Here is an 18,734-nt window from a genome sequence, read left to right as displayed (position 1 = left end):
GCACCTCGCCCTAAGGCTGGCTTGTGGCCAGACACTGCCCATCATCCCATCACAACCGGCTCACTGGCCAGTGCCCGAATCAAGCCCAAATGTTAAGTGGACCAGAATTCAAGTATAAACAACTTGCTCACTGACCCATCCATACTTGCCTTGAGAATAATTTTTCCCCCTAAATTATTGAAGCAGAGCAAATCTACTCGGGCTTTGAAATCTTCTCCACATGGGACTCGTGGCAAGCCAGGCTTCTCTGTGATGAGTGGCGCTGCAGCTGGGTTCCTTAGAAGGACTACTTGGGGATGGCAGCTAAAGGGGACTTCTGGTCTGACTGAAGAGGCCCAGAATCCAGAGGCCTTGGTGGGTGGGTGCCTCAGGAAGTGGGGGCCCAGGATGGAGCTGCAGGTGGGAGACTCAGGAAGGAGCTGGAGGTGGGGCATTAACCAGGGCCCACAGAACAGTGGGTTTGCCAGATGAGGACACCGCAGCTCACAGCTTGGAAACGACTTGCCCAAGCCCACGTGGCACTGCAGATCAGAACAGTGTCCTGCCTGGTGAGCCGGGGCTTGGGGTGGGACAGCTCAGCCTGCACCAGGGAGGGGGCAGGGGACCTTCTCAGAAGGCATGCTCCTTGAGAAGGCCTGCCACAAGAGGCAAGATCTAGGGGGCTGGTCAGAGACCTGTAGAGCTGAGGGACCACCTCTAACATTTGGCTCTCACGCTGGACCCCGCTGGCCTCTGTAACCTGTGAGCTGTTGATCTGGAAGAAACGTCTGTATTCCCACAAGCCTCCTGCTCAGAGAAATGTGATTTCTGGTGTTTTAAAACTTTCTAGGCATGAGCACATGTTGCTTTTCTGTTTCATGATAGAGAGAAAGGGTCGGGGCGGAAAATGGGCACAGCTCTGTCCCTGCAGACGTGGAGTTCTGAGCTGTGGGTGCTGGCAGCCTGGCCCACCCTGCCCCTATCCCCGTCTCCCGCATCACACAGGTACCTGGTTTTCTCCCCAGGGTGATGGGCTCGCTGGGCTCCGAGGGATCACTCATGCCATACTGGTTTATTGCTCGCACTCTGAAGACGTAAGACTTCCCTTTCTCCAGATCCAAAAGGGCGAATCGTGCAGATTTCACAGGGGTCTCTGAGCTGATGGCCTCCCAGGTGCCACTACCTATGACGGACTGTGAAAATGGAGAGAAACTCAGTTGGTTATATGGTTGCATGGGTCAGGCTCTGTGCTGGGCACTCTCCTCATATGTTCTAGTAACTTCTATCTCCAGCCCAGTCTGGCCCTGAACACCTGAGCTGTGGATCCCCCTGCTCCTCTACAACTCCACCTAGACGCCTGATGAGCAAGCATCTCAACACTCAACACATCCAGAACTCAACTTTGGAACGTTCCCCCACACCTGTGCCGCCCATCTTGAGTTAATGGCACCCATCCTTCCAGTTGCTCTGGCCACAACCAGAGAGCCATCCTTGACGTCTCTCTTTCCCTCACACTCCACACCTGGTCCATCAACAAGTCCTGTTGGTGCTACCTTCAAAATTTATTCAGAATCCAAACACAGCTTACTCTTGCTCCCCCCACAACCTTGATCCAAGCCACCACCATTTCTCACCTGAATTATTTTAATAGCCTCTTGACTGGTCTCCTTGTTTCTACCTTTACCCCCTTCAGTCTTTTCTCAGAATGACAGTCAGAGGGATCCTTTTAAAATACAACTGAGATCATGTGCCTCTTCTGCTCAGAATCCTCCCAAGCTCCCCATCTCTCTCGGAGCAAAAGCTTCTCCATGACCTGATCCCCTGCTACCTCTCTGACCGAGTTCCCCCCACCCCCTGGTCCCCCACCTTATCCACCCACCACAGCTGTGTACCTCCTAGCTGTTCTTTGGTTGTACCAGGTCCACTCCTGCCTCTGGGCCCTTGCACGTGTTGGTCCCTCTGCCTGGAATGTTCTTCCCCCAGAAATCTCTTAGTTGGATCCTCATTTCCTTCAAGTCTTTACTTAACACTCACCTCGAGGAGGCCTTTCTGGGTCACCCCATCCAAAGTTTAAACAGCTTCTCCCCGACACTTTAAGTTCCCCTCCCTGCTTTATGTCTTTCTCCTTAGCACCTACCACTAGCCAATGTACTAAATATTTTACTGATTTATCTTTTTTATTGTCTGTCCCCCATCTCCCTACTCAAATGTTAGCTCCTCAAGGTAGGGATTTATCTGTTTTATCTACTGCTGTGTCCTCAGGGCCTAGAACAGTACTAGCACATGGGAGGTGCTCAATCTATGGTTATTGAATGAATAAACAAACACATGGATGCATTCTCACAATAACCCTGCAAGGTAGGTTTTAATTTCCCCACTGATGAGGAAACTAAGGTTCAGAGAGTTTTGGGAACTGGTCAAGCATCTAAAATCTGGTGGAGCTGGTATTTAAGCTCAGGTATGGATGCCCCCAAACATGCTCACTCTCCATAGCTTCAGGGATGCAAAAGGCAGCAATAAATTCTGAGTCTCTGGACAGATAGAGGGTGAAGAGTCAAGGGTAACGAAGGCAGTCAAGGGCATCCAGAGACCATTTCTGCTGAGTCTGGGCATGAGAGCTGGATCCTAGACACTCTAGGGGGACGCACTGGCCCCGCCCTCCCTGCCCATCCCTTCCCAGGCCTATCTGACTGTTGTGGCCTCGAACGCAGCTGGGCCAAGAAACAGCCATAAAAATCAACACCTACTGTGCGCCTACTGTGCACCTACTGTGTGCTGGGTCCTGTTTTAAATCTTTACCTGTTTTAGTTAAATTAATTCTCCTATTAACCCTACAAGGCATGTACTATTCTCATCTCCATTGTATGAAAGAAGAAACTAAGGCACAGAGAAACTAAATAACTTGCCCAAGGTCGCACAGCTAGTAGGTAGCAGAGACAGCGTTTGAACCCAAGCAGTCTGAATCCAAGGTTTAACCATTATATTCTCTGTTGTTAACTGCCATTGAGTCTGCCCCTGCCTCATGGCAACCTCATGTACAGTGGATCAAAACGCTGCCCGGGCCTACGCCATCCCCATGATCAGTTTCAGATTGGACCACTGTGATCCATAGGGTTTTCACTGGCTGACTTTCGGTAGTAGATTGCCAGGCCTTTCTTCCTGGTCCATCTTAGTCTGAAAGCTCTGCTGAAACCTGTTCAGCATCATAGCAACACACAAGCCTCCATGACAGAGAGGATGGTGGCTGCACATGGGGTGCATTGGCTGGGAATTGAACCTGGGTCTCCTGCGTGGAAGGTGAGAATTCTACCACTGAAATACCAATGTCCCCATTATGCTCTATAGCCCCACAAAACAAATCTTCAATTGCCTATAATTTTCCCATGTCAGAGAAATAGGATCACCCTTGAATGTGAAAAGAGAGGCCCATTTGGATCACCAGAGCTAGAGATTTCTCCCTGGAAATTTCTTCTTTGTTTATTTACTAAATCTTTGCTGTCCACCTATTACGTACAAGGCACTGTGTGGGGCACAGAGAGCAATGAGCTGATCAAGCTGGTCTCTGCCTTCCGGGAGAATCAGAGTCTAGAATATCTCCTTGGGAAGCGTTTACAGACCCAGAGCTGCTGGCCCCTGCTGTGAGCTGTGTCTTATTTCAAACTCCCAGGGTAGGGTCTCCATTCTATGCTCAAGGAAATGGAGGCTGAGCGAAGTTAAGAAACCAGCTTAGGATCGCTCAGCAGAAGCCAGGATTTGAATTGATTTTAATACCTGATTTTTTTTTTACCTGTGCCATGTTACCTCCCCTCCAGTGAAATCCACTCCACACAAGCAGCCCTCACCACTGGGGTTTCCCCAGACACCTGTCCCCACGGAGAACCTCCTGCTGGTGCTAAACACACCCTGCCCCATGTCCCATGAAAGCTGCTGTTTGGTGCCCTGGCTGCTGGGTGCCAGCCTAGTTTCCTTCCCAACATACCAAGAAGAGTTGTTTGACCCAATGTGTGACCCTATGCCAGAGGGGAGGTATCCAGGAAACAGTGGCTCTTATTATTGTCATTGTTGTCCCTGCCTTTTAATTTTGTGTATTTCCATGAACAGCCTCAATAATTTACTGTTGATAGCTGGCCTCTCCCGGGCTGGAGGTGACCTCAAGCCCTGTGGCGGGACTATGCTCAGACCTTTCCCAGGGAGGTGCTCTCTTTTTTTCTCTGATGGCCTCTCCAGGGGCACTGCGTGGGGTCTCTCTGCACTTCCCAGCACTCCCCATAACTGGGTCCCCCAGCATGCTAATTTCTCAGGTTGCATCTAGGGGCTAGGGCCCTTGGAGTCTCCATACCTTCTCCAGGGAGTATGTCAATGGGGCCTTGCCCCGGGGGCTAGGCTCCTCCCAGTCCAGGACTACGTAGGTCTCTCGGATCTCGCTGGCATGGACATTGGTTGGCGCCAAGGGGATGGTCACGGGTTCTGGAATCAGAGTTGTCCAAAGGCAGAGATGGGTGGGTCTCAGAGGCCCCTAATCTCAGCCCCTTGTTCCATAGAGGAGGCACCTGGGGCTCAAAGAGGGGCAGAGACTTGCTCTAGGTCACCCAGCAAGGCAAGGCATAGCCAGGGCTCCCTACAGCCTTGCCCAGGACTTTTCCCAATGTACCACCTCCTCTAAGAGGGGCACAGCAAGATGAGCCACAGCCACCCCGAGAACACTGGCTTCCTCCAACTAGACCTCAACCACTCTCACTGCCCCACACCCTGCAAGCGGCCAGCTTCTGCCTCTTTGCCAACTTGTGCCAGAGTTTCCAGAGCCACAAAGGACGCTGGAGTCTTGGGGCAAAGTGTTTAGAAGATTTACACATACCTTCAAAATCGTCTTTGCTGATTGTGATCTTGTTTCCCAGATCAAAGGGGATCTCTAGGATCAAGAATGAAGCAGATTGGGGGAGAAGTGAGGGGTGGGGGGCTGGCTCAGCAGAACGAGTCAAGGCAGGACTGCCCTGCTTGGGTTTTGAACCTCCCATTGGTTTCCGGTCCTAGCCTTGTGGCCCCTTGCTGGATTGCCCTAGGTAGGGCCTCTCTGGGCCTCAGTTTCCCCAGGGGTCCAAAGTGGAACGATGCTCTCAGATACAGAGAAATACTCTGTCCTCTTGGGACAAATGAGGACAGACAGGAGAAATGAGTTGCCTAGGGCCCACCTAGGACATGATGGGGCTTGGGGGCAAACCCAAGTCAAGCTAAGTCCTAAGGGCTTGAGGCAGCTGTGTCCCTCTCTCAGGCTGGGGACTCCTGAGGGCAGGGCTGCTTCTCTCCTTCAGATGAGAGGCATCTAAAGCAAGTGCTGTGGTCCTTCCTCAGATTAGCGACTCCTCAGGATAGAATGTGTCTCCTCCATCAGCCTAGGGCTCCTGAGGGCAGAGCTGTACCTTCTCCCTCAGGCTAGGGTTCCTTAGGATAGGAGGGTATCTTCCCCATCAGACAATGATGAGTTTCTGAAGACTGGGCTGGGTCGCTCCCCTTGGACAGAGACTTGGTATAGGAACCATGCTACCTGTCTCCTGTGTGCAGCCCCCCAGGCATGCCCTGAGGGAAGCTCTGGAATGTCCCTGCGGGGCCTTTGTACTCACCTATCCTCCTCCCAGCCTCATCAGCATCACCCATGACAACCAACTCTGAGGCCTTGGAGGGGAGGCTGCTTCCTGCTTGGTTGATGGCTCTCACCCGGAATCGATAGCTCTGGCCTTCGATGAGGCCTTGGATTGGGCACCGACAGGTCCCCCCATGGGCCTTGTGGCAGGGCATCCACTCCCCAGATTCACCCTGGCACCTGTGGGAGAGAGGCCATGGCTTTTGGTCTCTGCACATGACTTATGCCTTCCACTTGGAGCCTTGGTAAGGGGCACTCTTTCCCCTCCACCCCAACTCCCACCCATCCCACCTTCCAGCTGCCTGCCCAGCTCTCCTCTGCCATTAAAGTCCTTCTCTCCAATTTAAAGGCCTGGCGCCAGCCTCAGGCTCCCTGAAGGCCTTCCTGTCTTCCTTGACCATGATGCTAATCAAAATAGCTATGCCTTTCTTTTCTGGAGCTTTATGGTGTGCCTGGAGCTGCGCTATGCCCTTCAATCCTAGGAGTCAGGTGTGACCTCCTGCACTCTGCAGAGGGGGGGATCTGTGGCTCAGAGAAGTGAAATGACTTGCCCAAGGGCACGTGGCTCGTGAGTGGTAGAGTCAGCATTTCATCTGAGGCCCGTCCACCCCCTAAGCCAGTGTACTTTCTGGATTGACCCTCTAAGCCTGGGCTTTCTGCACCATCTCAGGACACGGTCCTCAGGCCATATGACAGCACACGTTGCCATCTGGGTAGTGTAGTGATCACATGTGGGTCCAAATCCTGGCTCCACCGCTAATGAGCGACCTGACTTTGAGCAAAGTCATCTCCCCACAGATCTCAGTTTCCTCATCTGTAGAATGGGGCATTAAAAATCCCCTCCCTTATATAGGGGGCGTTGTAAGGATTAAATGAATTAAGACATGTTCTTAGCACAGCGCCAGGGACAGAGTCAGTGAGCCCCATTGATGGCAGAGTTAGGTATTGTTTCAAGCTCAGACTTCAGAGCTGGAAGCATGGGAAGGTGGCAGGATGTTCCATCCCTCCCTCTCCCCTTTCTCCCCTTTCCAGTGTGGCACTCTGCCCCCCGAGATTAGGACCCTGTCATTCAGGGAGGAAAAAAGCCACTAAGTTCACATGGGCTCAGGTTGCAGGCACTCATTAATATTTCTCCCCCAGGGTCAGCTCATACTGTTAAGGAACCCAGAGGCCATGGCTGATGCCAGCAGTGGAATTCCAGGTGGCAGTGTGACAGATCTGGAGACATGGACACACTTCTGTTGTCCCCAAACTTGCTCTGTCCTGAGGAGCTGGGGGTTCGCCAAAGTCAGGGACAGAGCCTCCTGTTTCCTGTGGTCCCCGTACTTGTCCTCACAACTGTGCCCTGGGATTCTGCCCCTCAGGAGACTGACTGACCGCTCGATGGAGTAGCCAATGATGGGGCTGCCCCGGGTGTCGCTGGGCGGGGCCCAGGTCAGGATGAGGCAGTCTCTGTTCACATTCAGGCATCGGACATTCAGTGGGGAGCCTGGGGCCCCTGGCTTCTCGGCTGCAGCATCTGAAACCCAGGCGTGGCAGGAGAGGGAGGAGAGGCTCTTCTAGTCAATGTCCACTTGGCAACAAGTCCCTTTCCACTACTGCCCAGCATCCTCTCCTCCATAACCCTCCAGGGGCTCAATTTTGATCTCCAGGACCAAGTCCTGAGTAACAGCCCCTGCCCTTAAATAACAACATAGAGGGGTTACCATTTATTAGGGACCAACTCAGGGCCAGATTACCCAATAAGCAAGGTACACATGGGCCCAATTGTGCCTTCCCACAATCTGCAGTTAACAATTTCACCCGTTGCCCACCACGTCAAAGACGTGGTGAAACCCATGTGAAATCACTCACCCCAGATTAGCAAGTAAACACGATTAAGCCTGTGGGTACCTCGCTCAGTGCAAGCTGGTGCATACTGTGCTTATTGGTTAATCCACCCCTGGGCCCACTCAACACCATGCACCTAAAGAACTGGCATTATTAATCTCTGGGCGCCATCGCAACCCTCCATTTTGTAGATGAAGAAGTTGAGTCTTATAGAGGTGAAGTGACTTGTCCAAAATCACCCAACAAGGGAAGTGACAAAGTCAGGATTTCAACCCAGGTCAGGTTCAAAGACCAGGAGGCAGAACTCTACCAGTGACCAGAATCCTATCCCAGTTACATGCTCAGCCGGTCTCCCAGGACCCCAAGTCTGAGGTTCTCCACTCTGTGCTTTTGGAGGGTCATAAGATGCCACAGGGATTCTTAGAGAAAATCTAACCCAACATCTCCGTTTTATAGCAGGGAAACTGAGACCCAAAGAGGGCAGGGGACTAGCCAAGGTCGCACAGTAATCAGTCAAGGGCAGAGTCCTGGTCTCTGGGCTCCCAGCCACCCATCCTGCCTCCTCAGCCCCCTCTCACCTCTCACAAACACATAGGCACTCTGCTCCCGGGCTCCAAAGGGCACCTGGATTGTGTAGAGCCCCTCATCCTCCTTGTAGGCGCAGGATACCTTCACGGACGCCTGGCGGTCTGCGAAGAGGATCTGCCGGCGCCCTGAGGACCTCAGTAGGCTCCCTGCAGAGAGAAAGGTGTTCAGTGTGAGTTCACAGGGGTCCTGGCCTCACCTGGGAACCTGTAGACATTCTAGGAGTCTGAAGGCCTGGCTAGACAGGGGGTGGGGCTGGAGCGGCCATAGCTTGAGGCTCCACTAGGCTTGAGGGTTGGGGTGGAGGTGGTGACCTCCAGGGCTTTGCTGAGGTGGCAGCTGAATGCTCCTTGCTGAAACCTTAGGGAGTGGGGCAGGGCCCAGGGAGGGGTTTGGGGCTCAGTGAGGTGGTGGGGGCTTGGTGAGGTGGTGAGGGTTCAGTAAAAGGGTTTGGGGAATCAATGAAGGGGGTGGGGTTCAGTGAGGGGGTGGGGGCTCAGTGAGGGGTAGGGGCTCATTGAGGGGGTTGGGGGCTCAAAGAAGGGCATGGGGGCTCAATGAAAGGAGTAGGGACTCAGTAGAGAAGTAGGGGGTCAATGAAGGGAATGAGGCTCAGTGAAGAAGTAGGGACTCAGGAAGGGAGTGGGGACTTAGTGAGGGATGGGGACTCAAAGAAAGGGGTGGGACTCACTGAGCATAGTGGGGGCTCAGTGAGCAGGGGAGGGTTCATTAGGGAGGTAGGGGCTCAGTGAGGGGTGTGGAGGCTCAGTAGGTGAGGGGTGGGAGCTTAATAAAGGGAGTGAGGGCTCAGTGATGGGGGAAAAAGCTTAGTGAGGTGAGGGCTTAATAAAGAAAGGTACTCTGGGGTCCAGGGAGTAGACTGTGCCCTGAGGCCACCCTGTTGGATCATCCTTCTCTTTGTCCCACATGAAGTCCCCGCCCTTCTGTCAGCAGTCACTATTCTGGATGATCTACAGATTTCAGAAAGCATCTCAGTGTTGTCATTGCAGCTGTTCCTCAGGGCTCCTATGGCTTCCCCGTGTCCCCCCCCCCGCCCCCCCCAGCAGGGGCAGTCTCCTCAGGCTCAAGGCTGGGGACGCTGGTGGTGGGGGTGGTGGTGGGGTGCTGTACACCTTGTCCTTTGGCTGCAGGCCTGGTCAGACACTGGGCCACCTCTTGCTGCCCCAGCTGACTGGCCTCCAGGCCTTGCCTATGACATACCCAGAGAGGGGTCTCGCAGCCCCTGAAACTGTGATTACCATCCACCCTCCACCCACACCCAGACTCTGAAAGGCCCTATGTGCTTGTCACAACCTGCCCTGAGCACCATGGTGCTGCCCTGCTTCTGGCCTGTGCCTCTGGGTTCTCATTCTTCAAATGCCGTTGGGTCGTGGAGGATCTGACAGACGATGCATAAGTAGGGCCGAGCAACGCCTGACCACAGCAGACCCTGTGAGCAGTAGCTCCAACCCAGCTTCATCTCTCCTCCCCAGTGGAGAGTGTCTGGAGGGCAGGGCTGTGTCTCCTTCATGTCTCTAACCCTGCCCCGACCCCAGCACTCCAGAGTGCTGGGTGACCATTTGTAGGGTGACTTGACCTGACCCCCACCTAGCTGTGCTCCTGCTTTCTTCTGCCTCTTTAACACCCACAACACAGTTTGTTTTCAGTTTGGGGGAGGGGCATACTGGGTCTCTGCCTCCACTGGGGGTCCCAGGGCTGGGGATGGAGTCAGGGCTGTAGCTCCTCTCTGGCTTCTGGCCTCTCGGGCTCTGATCTGGCTGCAGAGGGAGGTGTTGCTGAAGGCAGAGGCCAGCACTGGGGGTCCTCACCGTCTCGGAACCACTGGATGTTCTGCTCGGCGTCTAACACATCATCCGAAAATAAGCAGGACAGGGAGAAGGATTCCTTCTCACGGGCAAAGACAGGCTTCAGCACCGATGTGAATTCCACGCTGGGGCCAAACATTGATCCTGGGGTGAGGACAGGAATTTGGGGCAGGAGCCTTTGGAGGCTGTCAGCCCAGAGCAGACACCGGGGCTGGGGCATAGATGGGAGTGAGGACCCTCCTGGGGTGTCCCAACCCCTCTGAGTTCACAGTTCCCAAGATGGGTTTGACAGGGAGAAGAGGGACCTAGTCCTGGGGGTGGTGTGGGAGAAGGGACTTATCCACATAGGAGCCTGGATAAGCCAAGACAGTGAACATCCACAGGCCATCATGTCCATTGCCTGTTTGGCCATAGACTTACCTTTCCAACTTAGTTTTTGCTCAGTAGCTGGGGAGCCTTGGGACCCCCAGAAGCCACTTTGCTAGTATTAACAGCTGATATGCCAATCTCAAGTGGACATCATTTAGTGGACCATGGATGGCTGTATTCTGAAAAGGGCCTGTGAGGAGGTGTAAACAAGGAGTCCCAGATATACCCTCCACCTGGTATTAGCCCCCTTAAAGTCTCCTTACTTTTATAGATCTCCGAATCGAAGCCAGCATCCTTTCCCAGGTACGCTGAAAACCCAAAGCAAATGGAGTTGGAGAAGGTTCAGACCCCATATTCCTACTAGATTTTGGAGACATAGGCTTTGGGTGTGGCTTTGAGTCTGTTGGGGGCTCACATGTGACTTTGGGAATGTTCTTTCACCTCTCTGTGCCTCAGTTCCTTCATCAGTAAAATGCAGGCAGTAATTCCTACCTGACGGTGGTGGGGTTATGATTAAATGAGTTCACATGAAAAAAGTTTTCAGCAAGAGCTGGACACATAGTAGGTGCTCAATAAATGGTGGTTTCCTTCCTCTGCCCAAACTTGCTTCCAACATCACACTCTATTTACACAGAGGTCAAGCCTGGAGATGCCTGGATTTCCGGTGGAACCAGGGAGAGCTGGCAGGAGTGGAAGCAGTGCTCAGTGAATGTTCGGAGGCTTACAGGTGAAATCCATGGCAGTACTGACACAGACCACCAGGGAAGAGCAAGGTCAGCTATTGCGCACAGAGTGCTTACCATGTGCCTCATATTAACTTATTCGACCCTCACCAAGGCCCTGTCTGTCAGTACCATTGTTATCCTGCTTACAGATGAGGAAAATAGGCATGGTCACCCCAGCTAACACCCCAGCAGCCTAATTCCAAGACATGATGCTGCCTTCCTGGAAAGGACCTTCATAAGCAAGGCCCAGAGAGGGACAGAGGCTGCCCACGGTCACACAGAGCATCAGTGGAGGACTCAGGATTAGAATCTAGGAGGACTCAGGATTAGAACTCAAGAGGACTCAGGATTAGGACTTAGGAGGACACAAGATTAGAACTCAAGAGGACTCAGGATTAGAATCTAGGAAGACTCAGGATTAGGACCTAGGACTTCTGCCTCCCAGCCCAGGGCCTTCCACTGGGACTACTGAAGTTGCTATGGACATGAGAGCAGGGGAGGGAGTGGCAGTGAGTGGGTGCTCTCAGCAGGAGGCTGACTGGAGTCTAGGAGCTGAGAAAATGCCTGGTAGATCCTGGGGTTGCTAGCGTTGATGATGGGAGGGACAGGGATCTGTATGGAGTGATCGGAAAGATGGGTACACAGAGGAAGCAGGGCAGATGCCTGACCTTTGGCTTGATTCTGGGTTCAGTCTACGGGACAGCTCAAATTTCCACACTGAGAGCCTGTCCTGGCCAGGCTGCCTCCCAAGCTATTTGGGGCACAGGGCAGGGGGGTGGAGAGGACTGTGAAGGACAGTTTAACAAGGTCTGATGAGAGGCAGGGAGAGTGGGATGGGACAGCTGCCTGGGGAGCCACAGTGTGTCTGTGAATGCTCACCAAAGGGTGTAGCATTCACCCTTTGAGTGAACTCTTTGGGGGTTTCTCCTCTCTAAGTCTTGGGGTAGGCTCTGTCCTTTTCCAGGTTAAGAGCAAGGTACATCCTTCTCCTGGAATCAGCGGTGCTATCTGGTTGTGGCCTCCTGGGAAGTGTTCCACCCTGGTTGTAGAGAGGGGGAGGGATTATTCTTTCCCAAAAGCCACCACCACTTGTCTGTCAGTCTGTCATACTGTGGTGCCTTGAGTGTTGCTGTGATGCTGGAAGCTATGCCACTGATATTTCAAATAACAGCAGGGTCACCCTTGGTGGACAGGTTTCAGTGGAGCTTCCAGACTAAAACGGACTAGGAAGAAGGACCTGGCAATCTACTTCTAAAAAAACTGGCCAGTGAAAACCTTATGCATAGCAGTGGGACATTGTTAGATATAGTGCCAGAAGATGAGCCTCTCAGGTTGGAAGACATTCAAAATACAACTGGGGAAGAGTTGTCTCCTCAAAGTAGAGTCAATTTAATGATGTGGATGGAGTAAAGCTTTCAGGACCTTCATTTGCTGATGTGGCACAGTTCAAAATGAGAAGAAACAACTGCAAACATCCATTAAAAATTGTAATGTGGAATGTATGAAGTATGAATCTAGGAAAATTGGAAGTCATCAAAAAATGAAATAGAATGAATAAAGATCAATACCCTAGGCACTAGTGAGCTGAAATGGACTGATATTGGTCATTTTGAATAGGACAGGCATATGGCCTACTATGTTGGGAATGGCAAATTGAAGAGGAATGGGGTCGCATTTATTGTCAAAAAGAATATTTCAAGATCTATCCTGAAGTACAACACTATCAGTGATGGGTAATATCCATATGCCTATAAGGAAGTACCGTTAATGCAACCATTAATCAAATTTACGCACCAACCACTAATGCGAAGTATGAAGAAATTGAAGATTTTTACCAACTTCTGCAGTCTGAAATTGATCAAACATGCAATCAAGATGTGTGGACAATTACTGGGGATTGAAATGTGAAAGTTGGAAACAAAGAAAAAGGATCTGTAGTTGGAAAATATGGCCTTGGTGATAGAAATGATGCCAGAGATCACATACCAATGACCTATTCGTTGGAAATTCCTTTTCTTCTGACAACACAAATGGAGATTATACATGTGGACCTCTCCGGATGGAATACACAGGAATCAGATTGACTAAATCTTTGGAAAGAGATGATGGAGAAGCTCAATATCATAAGTCAGAACAAGGCCAGGAGCCAATTGTGGAATACACCATCAACTGCTCATATGCAAGTTCAAATTGAAGCTGAAGTAAAAAACAAGTCCATGAGAGCCGAAGTATGACCTGGAGTATGTTGTTGTTGTTGTTTTAGGTGCTGTCGAGTCGGTTCCAACTCATAGTGGCCCCAGGTACAACAGAACGAAAAACTGTCCAGTCCTGTGCCATCCTCACAATCGTTATGCTTGAGTCCATTGTTGCAGTCACTGTGTCAATCCATTTTGTTGAGAGTCTTCCTCTTTTTCACAGACCCTCTAATTTACCAAGCATGATGTCCTTCTCCAGGGACTGATCCCTCCTGATAATATGTCCAAAGTATGTGAGATGTAGTCTCACCATCTTTGCTTCTAAGGAGCATTCTGGTTGTACTTCTTCCAAGACAGATGTGTTTGTTCTTTTGGCAGTCCATGGTATATTCAATATTCTTCACCAACACCGCAATTCAAAGGTGTCAATTCTTCTTCGGTCTTCCTTATTCATTGTCCAGCTTTCACATGCATATGAGGCAATTGAAAACACCGTGGCTTGGGTCAGGCATACCTTAGTCTTCGAGGTGACATCTTCGCTTTTTAACACTTTAAAGAGGCCTTTTGCAGCAGATTTGCCCAATGCAATGCTTCTCTTGACCTGGCGTATATACCACCCGAATTTAGAGACCATCTCAGGAATAGATTTGATGCATTGAACACTAATGACCACAGACTACGCAAGCTGCGGAGTGACATCAAGGACATCATACATGAAGAAAACGAAAAGTCATTAAAAAGACAGGAAAGAAAGAAAAGACCAAAATGGATGTCAGAAGAGACTCTGAAACTTGTGCTTGAACACAGAGTAGCGAAAGCGAACGGAAGAGATGATAACGTAAAAGAGTTGAACAAAAGATTTCAAAAGACAGCTAGAGAAGACAGAGTGACGTATTATAATAAAGTGTGCAAAGACCAGGAGTTAGAAAACCAAAACGGAAGAACACACTTGGCATTTCTCAAGCTGAAAGAAGTGAAGAAAAAATTCAAGCCTCGAGTTGCAATATTGAAGGATTCTTTGGGCAAATATTAAATGATGCAGGAAGCATCAAAAGAAGATGGAAGGGTTGGCCACCACCTCTGGCTTGTCTCCACCGCCCCATGCCCATTGGCTCACCCACCCTCACTGGCTGTGTTTCCTTCCTCCAACAAAGCCAGCTCTGTGGTGCTGCCTCAGGGCCTCTGTACGTAGTGTTCCTTCTGTCCAGAACATGCTGCCTGTAGATTTCTGAGCACTGGCTCCTTCCTACCTCTTGGCTTCAGTTCTCCTCTGACCTTCCCGGAAGCCTGCCTGTAGTACTCAGTCACCGCACCTACCACCTTGGCTTCATGACCTATGTGACCCTCTGAAATCATCACGTAGTTCACCTGTTCTCTTGTTCATTCTCTGTCTCCCCGTTGGATCTCCAGCTCCATGAGAGTTGGGACCTCCCCTTTGTGTTTACCTCCTCACCTCCAGCACCATGAAAACTGGCCAGTAAACACCAGGCCAGTCTAGGGTATCCCTCATCCTCCAAACGTCAGTGGCTGAGGCAGGAATCAAATAGATCTGGCCTCTGAGAGAAACATCTATCCATGTTGAAGGAGAGGCACAGGTGTAAATGCTTGAGAAAGGAAAAAGAAGGTTCAATCCAATGTGCTGTCTACCTTTTGGTTGCCTTCACTGATGCAGCGTGATTCTTATAAAGACCTGTAGCTGGCAAAGTTGAGCCAGTCATGATTTTAGTTTGCATCAGGTCCGCTGCTCACCCACAAACAAGCTTTCCTTGAAAACCTACCATGTACCATATATGATGCTAGGCAGAGGGTATGAGAGGGAAATCTGAAAGAGGCCCTGCATCACAGATCCCATGGCCCGTGGGAGAAGATCACACACACACACCCCCATACATGCATGTGGATGTACACATACTGCACATGCAAAGAAACAAAAAAAAAAAAAAGCAGATGGAAGGAATCACAGAGTCACTGTGCCAAAAAGAATTGGGCGACGCTCAACCATTTCAGGAGGTAGCATATGATCAAGAACCGATGGTACTGAGGGAAGAAGGCCAAGCTGCACTGAAGGCATTGGCAAAAACCAAGTCTCCAGGAACTGATGGAAAACCAATTGAGATGTTTCAACAAACAAATGCAACACTGCAAGTGCTCACTTGTCTATGCCAAGAAATTTGGAAGACAGCTACCTGGTCAACCAACTGGAAGAGACACCTATTCCCAAGAAAGGTGATCCAATCGAATGCAGAAATTATCGAATAACATCATTAATATCACACACAAAATTTTGCTGAAGATCATTCAAAGGCGGCTGCAGTAGTATATGGACAGGGAACTGCCAGAAATTCAAGCCAGATTCAGAAGAGGACTTGGAACCAGGGATATCATTGCTGATGTCAGATGGATTTTGGCTGAAAGCAGAGAATACCAGAAAGATGTTTACCTGTGTTTTATTGACTATGCAAAGGCATTCGACTGTGTGGACCATAACAAATTACGGATAACATTGCAAAGAATGGGAATTCCAGAAAACTTAATTTTGCTCACGTGGAACCTGTACACAGACCACGAGGCAGTTGTTCTAACAGGAACAAGGGGATACTGTGTGGTTTAAAATCAGGAAACGTGTGCATCATGGTTGTATCTTTTCACCATACTTATTCAATCTGTATGCTGAGCGAATAATTTGAGAAGCTGGACTATAAGAATAACAACGTGGCACCAGGACTAGAGGAAGAAATTAACAGCCTGAAAATATGCAGACGACGCAAGCTTGCTTGCTGAAAGGCAAGAGGACTTGAAATGCTTACTGATTAAGATCAAAGACTACAGCCTTCAGTATGGATTACATCTCGACATAAAGAAAAGAAAAATCCTCACAATTGGACCAATAAGCAACATCATGATAAACAGAGAAAAGATTGAAGTTGTCAAGGATTTCGTTTTACTTGGATCCACGATCAGTTCCCAGGGAAGCAGTAGTCAAGAAATCAACAACATATTGCATTGGGCAAATCTCCTGCAAAAGACCTCCTTAAAGTGTTAAAAAGCAAAGACGTCATTTGAGGATTAAAGTGTGCTTGATCCAAGCCATAGTATTTTCAATCTCCTCATATGCATGGGAAAGCTGCACAATGAATAAGGAAGACCAAAGAATTGATGCCTTTGAATTACGGGGTTGACGAAGAATACTGAATATACCATGGACTGCCAAAAGAATGAACAAGTCTGTCTCGGAAGTAGAGCCAGAATGCTCCTTAGAAGTGAGGATGGCGAGACTTCATTTCATGTACTTTGTATATGTTATCCAGAGGGGCCAGTCCCTGGAGAAGGACAGTCACGCTTGGTAAAGTAGAGGGGCAGTGAAAAAGAGGAAGACCCTCAATGAGATGGTTTGACACCATAGCTGCAACATTGGGCTCAAACAGCAAAGGCACAGGACTGGGCAGTGTTTCATTCTGTTGTACATAGGGTCACTATGAGTCGGAATCGACCTGACAGCACCCAACAACAACAACAACAAGAGCCTACCACACGTTAGCTTTATCTATATCATCTCATTTAATCAACACGAGCATCCGAGAGAGGTATAGGATGCTCCTTTTACAGATGAAGAAATGGAGGCTCTGAGAGTGAAGTGGCTTGCCCAGGATCACACAGCTCGTCCGAACTTGGACCTGTTTGACTCCTGAGCTTCTCCCCTGCTTTGTGCTCTGATTTCAGATGCTCACAATGTAACAGAATGTAAATGAGGCAGTGGGGATGGGGTGGGAGTTGCTAGGGCTCTGTCCTTGTCCCCCCTTCGGCAGGGCTGGCAGGGCCAGACCACTCTCCAGAGGCTGTGAGCTGGATCTGGGCACAGCCTCCACCTGATGATAAGAGCAGGGGACACGCAAGTAGGGTCACTCTGAACAGTGGTGCAGGTTGTGCACTGCACAAACGTATTCACCGGTAGGACAAGTGAGGGCTGGTATCCGGTCTGTTTTCCACTTGCCAAGCTGTGTAACCTGGGATGGGGCCTACATCTGCCTGGAGGGAAGGACCCCTATTTCTAAGTTATCCACTGAGTCCACACAAAGTTGCCGTCCATGCTAATGGTCACCCTGCAGACAGAGGTGAGTGCAAGTCCCAGCCTTACCCTCCTGCTAGCTTGGGATGAAATAAGATGAGATGTTATCAAGAGAACTCGGAAATTGTCAGTTCCCTTTCCCTCTCCTTCTCTTGACACCAACCCACAGGGGAAGATGATTCTGTCTCTCCCATGCCGTCCACCATCAGCCCACAAAGCTGTTGCTGGCTGGCCACACCTGTCTGAGGGAGGAGACTCTTGCTCACGTACTCCAAAGACCTCCAAGGAAGTGAGTCTACCTCGGGCCAAACACCCCTCGGTGCCGAGGGCCTTTCCTAGAGTCTAACCGTAGACCCATGTCCTCATCTGCTCATCCTGGGTTTGCTCTGGCCTGGCCTGGTAGGGGCGGGAAGACTTACTGCGGATGAGGACTTTGGCGAAAGAAGAGGCCTGGCCATAGGCGTTCTTCACCATCACGGTGTAGGTGGCTGAGTCCTCAATGGTACATCTGGAAATGAGAGAGAGAGAGAGAGAGAGAGAGTTTCCCCTGAGACAGCTGGGCTCCATGGGAAACTCAATTCCCCGTCTGGGAGTGGAAAAGGCTAGGATTCACAGGAAGGCCTAATGGTGCAAGTGGGGACTTTGGGCTCTAGTTCAGCCCCACCTCTGAACGCTGTGTGTCTTTGGGCTGGTCACTTACACCTCTCTATGCCTCAGCTTCCTCCTCTGAAAAACTGGGGACATAACACCAGCCTAAACCACCTCAAGCAGAAGTGCTTTGAAAATATGATGTACCACATTGCATTGCTATTATTGACTCTGGAGGATCAGAGAGGTTAAGTGACTTGCCCAGAGTCACACTGCAACTGGAATTTGACCCTGCTTCAAGTGATGAACCCTCTCCCAGGCACTGCCAAATCAGAATCCTGGAGCAGGAGCAGAAAGGAGGATGGACTTGCCCAAGGCACACTGCCAATCTGTGGCAGAACTGGGCCAGGTGTCCACGTGTCCTTGCTCTCAGGTCTGGGTCTCACCACCAGCCAGGCCAACCCTGTCATGTTCCCAGTCGAGGTGGGGCCAGTTCCACCAAGGGCACCATGGGCCCATGGGATGGCAGAGAACTTTCAGATACCCTATCCCAGGTGACGATGAGAGTAAGTGGTGGGATGTGGCACTCCTGTCCCCGTCCGCAAGCAGAGAGGCCTTTTTATGCTTCCCTTTCGCCCTCGGTGACTCTGGGTGGGAATTGCTCTTGTTTTGTTTGCTTGCTGTTATTTTACTGATGTAAAATATACACTACATAAAATTTGCCATTTTAACCATTTTCAAGGGTACAATCCAGTGGCATTAACGACTTTCACAATGTTGTGAACCATCACCACGATTCGTTTCCAAAATGTCTTCATCACCCTGCTCTGACCAGAATCACAACAGAGGGTTCTGGACAGAGCTGGAGAAGGATGTAGAGCATAATTCTAACTCACAAAAAAAAAGACCAGATTTACTGGCCTAAAGGAGACT

General features: G+C 50.4%; 1 protein-coding gene across 1 annotated transcript in view; it reads right to left on the bottom strand.

The window, feature by feature from the left end:
- MYOM3 (myomesin 3) overlaps nucleotides 1-18,734 on the bottom strand; it is a 56,919-nt gene that overhangs the window by 27,723 nt on the left and 10,462 nt on the right. The window contains exons 6-14 of the mRNA XM_004377260.1: nucleotides 17,633-17,721; nucleotides 10,491-10,535; nucleotides 9,862-10,002; nucleotides 8,026-8,181; nucleotides 6,995-7,136; nucleotides 5,598-5,797; nucleotides 4,835-4,888; nucleotides 4,319-4,446; nucleotides 989-1,172 (exon numbers count right to left, since the gene is read on the bottom strand). Coding sequence (XP_004377317.1) covers nucleotides 989-1,172; nucleotides 4,319-4,446; nucleotides 4,835-4,888; nucleotides 5,598-5,797; nucleotides 6,995-7,136; nucleotides 8,026-8,181; nucleotides 9,862-10,002; nucleotides 10,491-10,535; nucleotides 17,633-17,721 — 1,139 coding nt within the window. The remainder of the gene's footprint in view (nucleotides 1-988; nucleotides 1,173-4,318; nucleotides 4,447-4,834; nucleotides 4,889-5,597; nucleotides 5,798-6,994; nucleotides 7,137-8,025; nucleotides 8,182-9,861; nucleotides 10,003-10,490; nucleotides 10,536-17,632; nucleotides 17,722-18,734) is intronic.

The sequence above is a fragment of the Trichechus manatus genome, unplaced genomic scaffold, assembly GCF_000243295.1.
Source record: "Trichechus manatus latirostris isolate Lorelei unplaced genomic scaffold, TriManLat1.0 scaffold00048, whole genome shotgun sequence".
Classification (NCBI taxonomy): domain Eukaryota; kingdom Metazoa; phylum Chordata; class Mammalia; order Sirenia; family Trichechidae; genus Trichechus; species Trichechus manatus.
The sequence above is the reverse complement of the archived record's forward strand: the minus strand, read 5'-3'. Positions and strand labels throughout refer to the sequence as shown.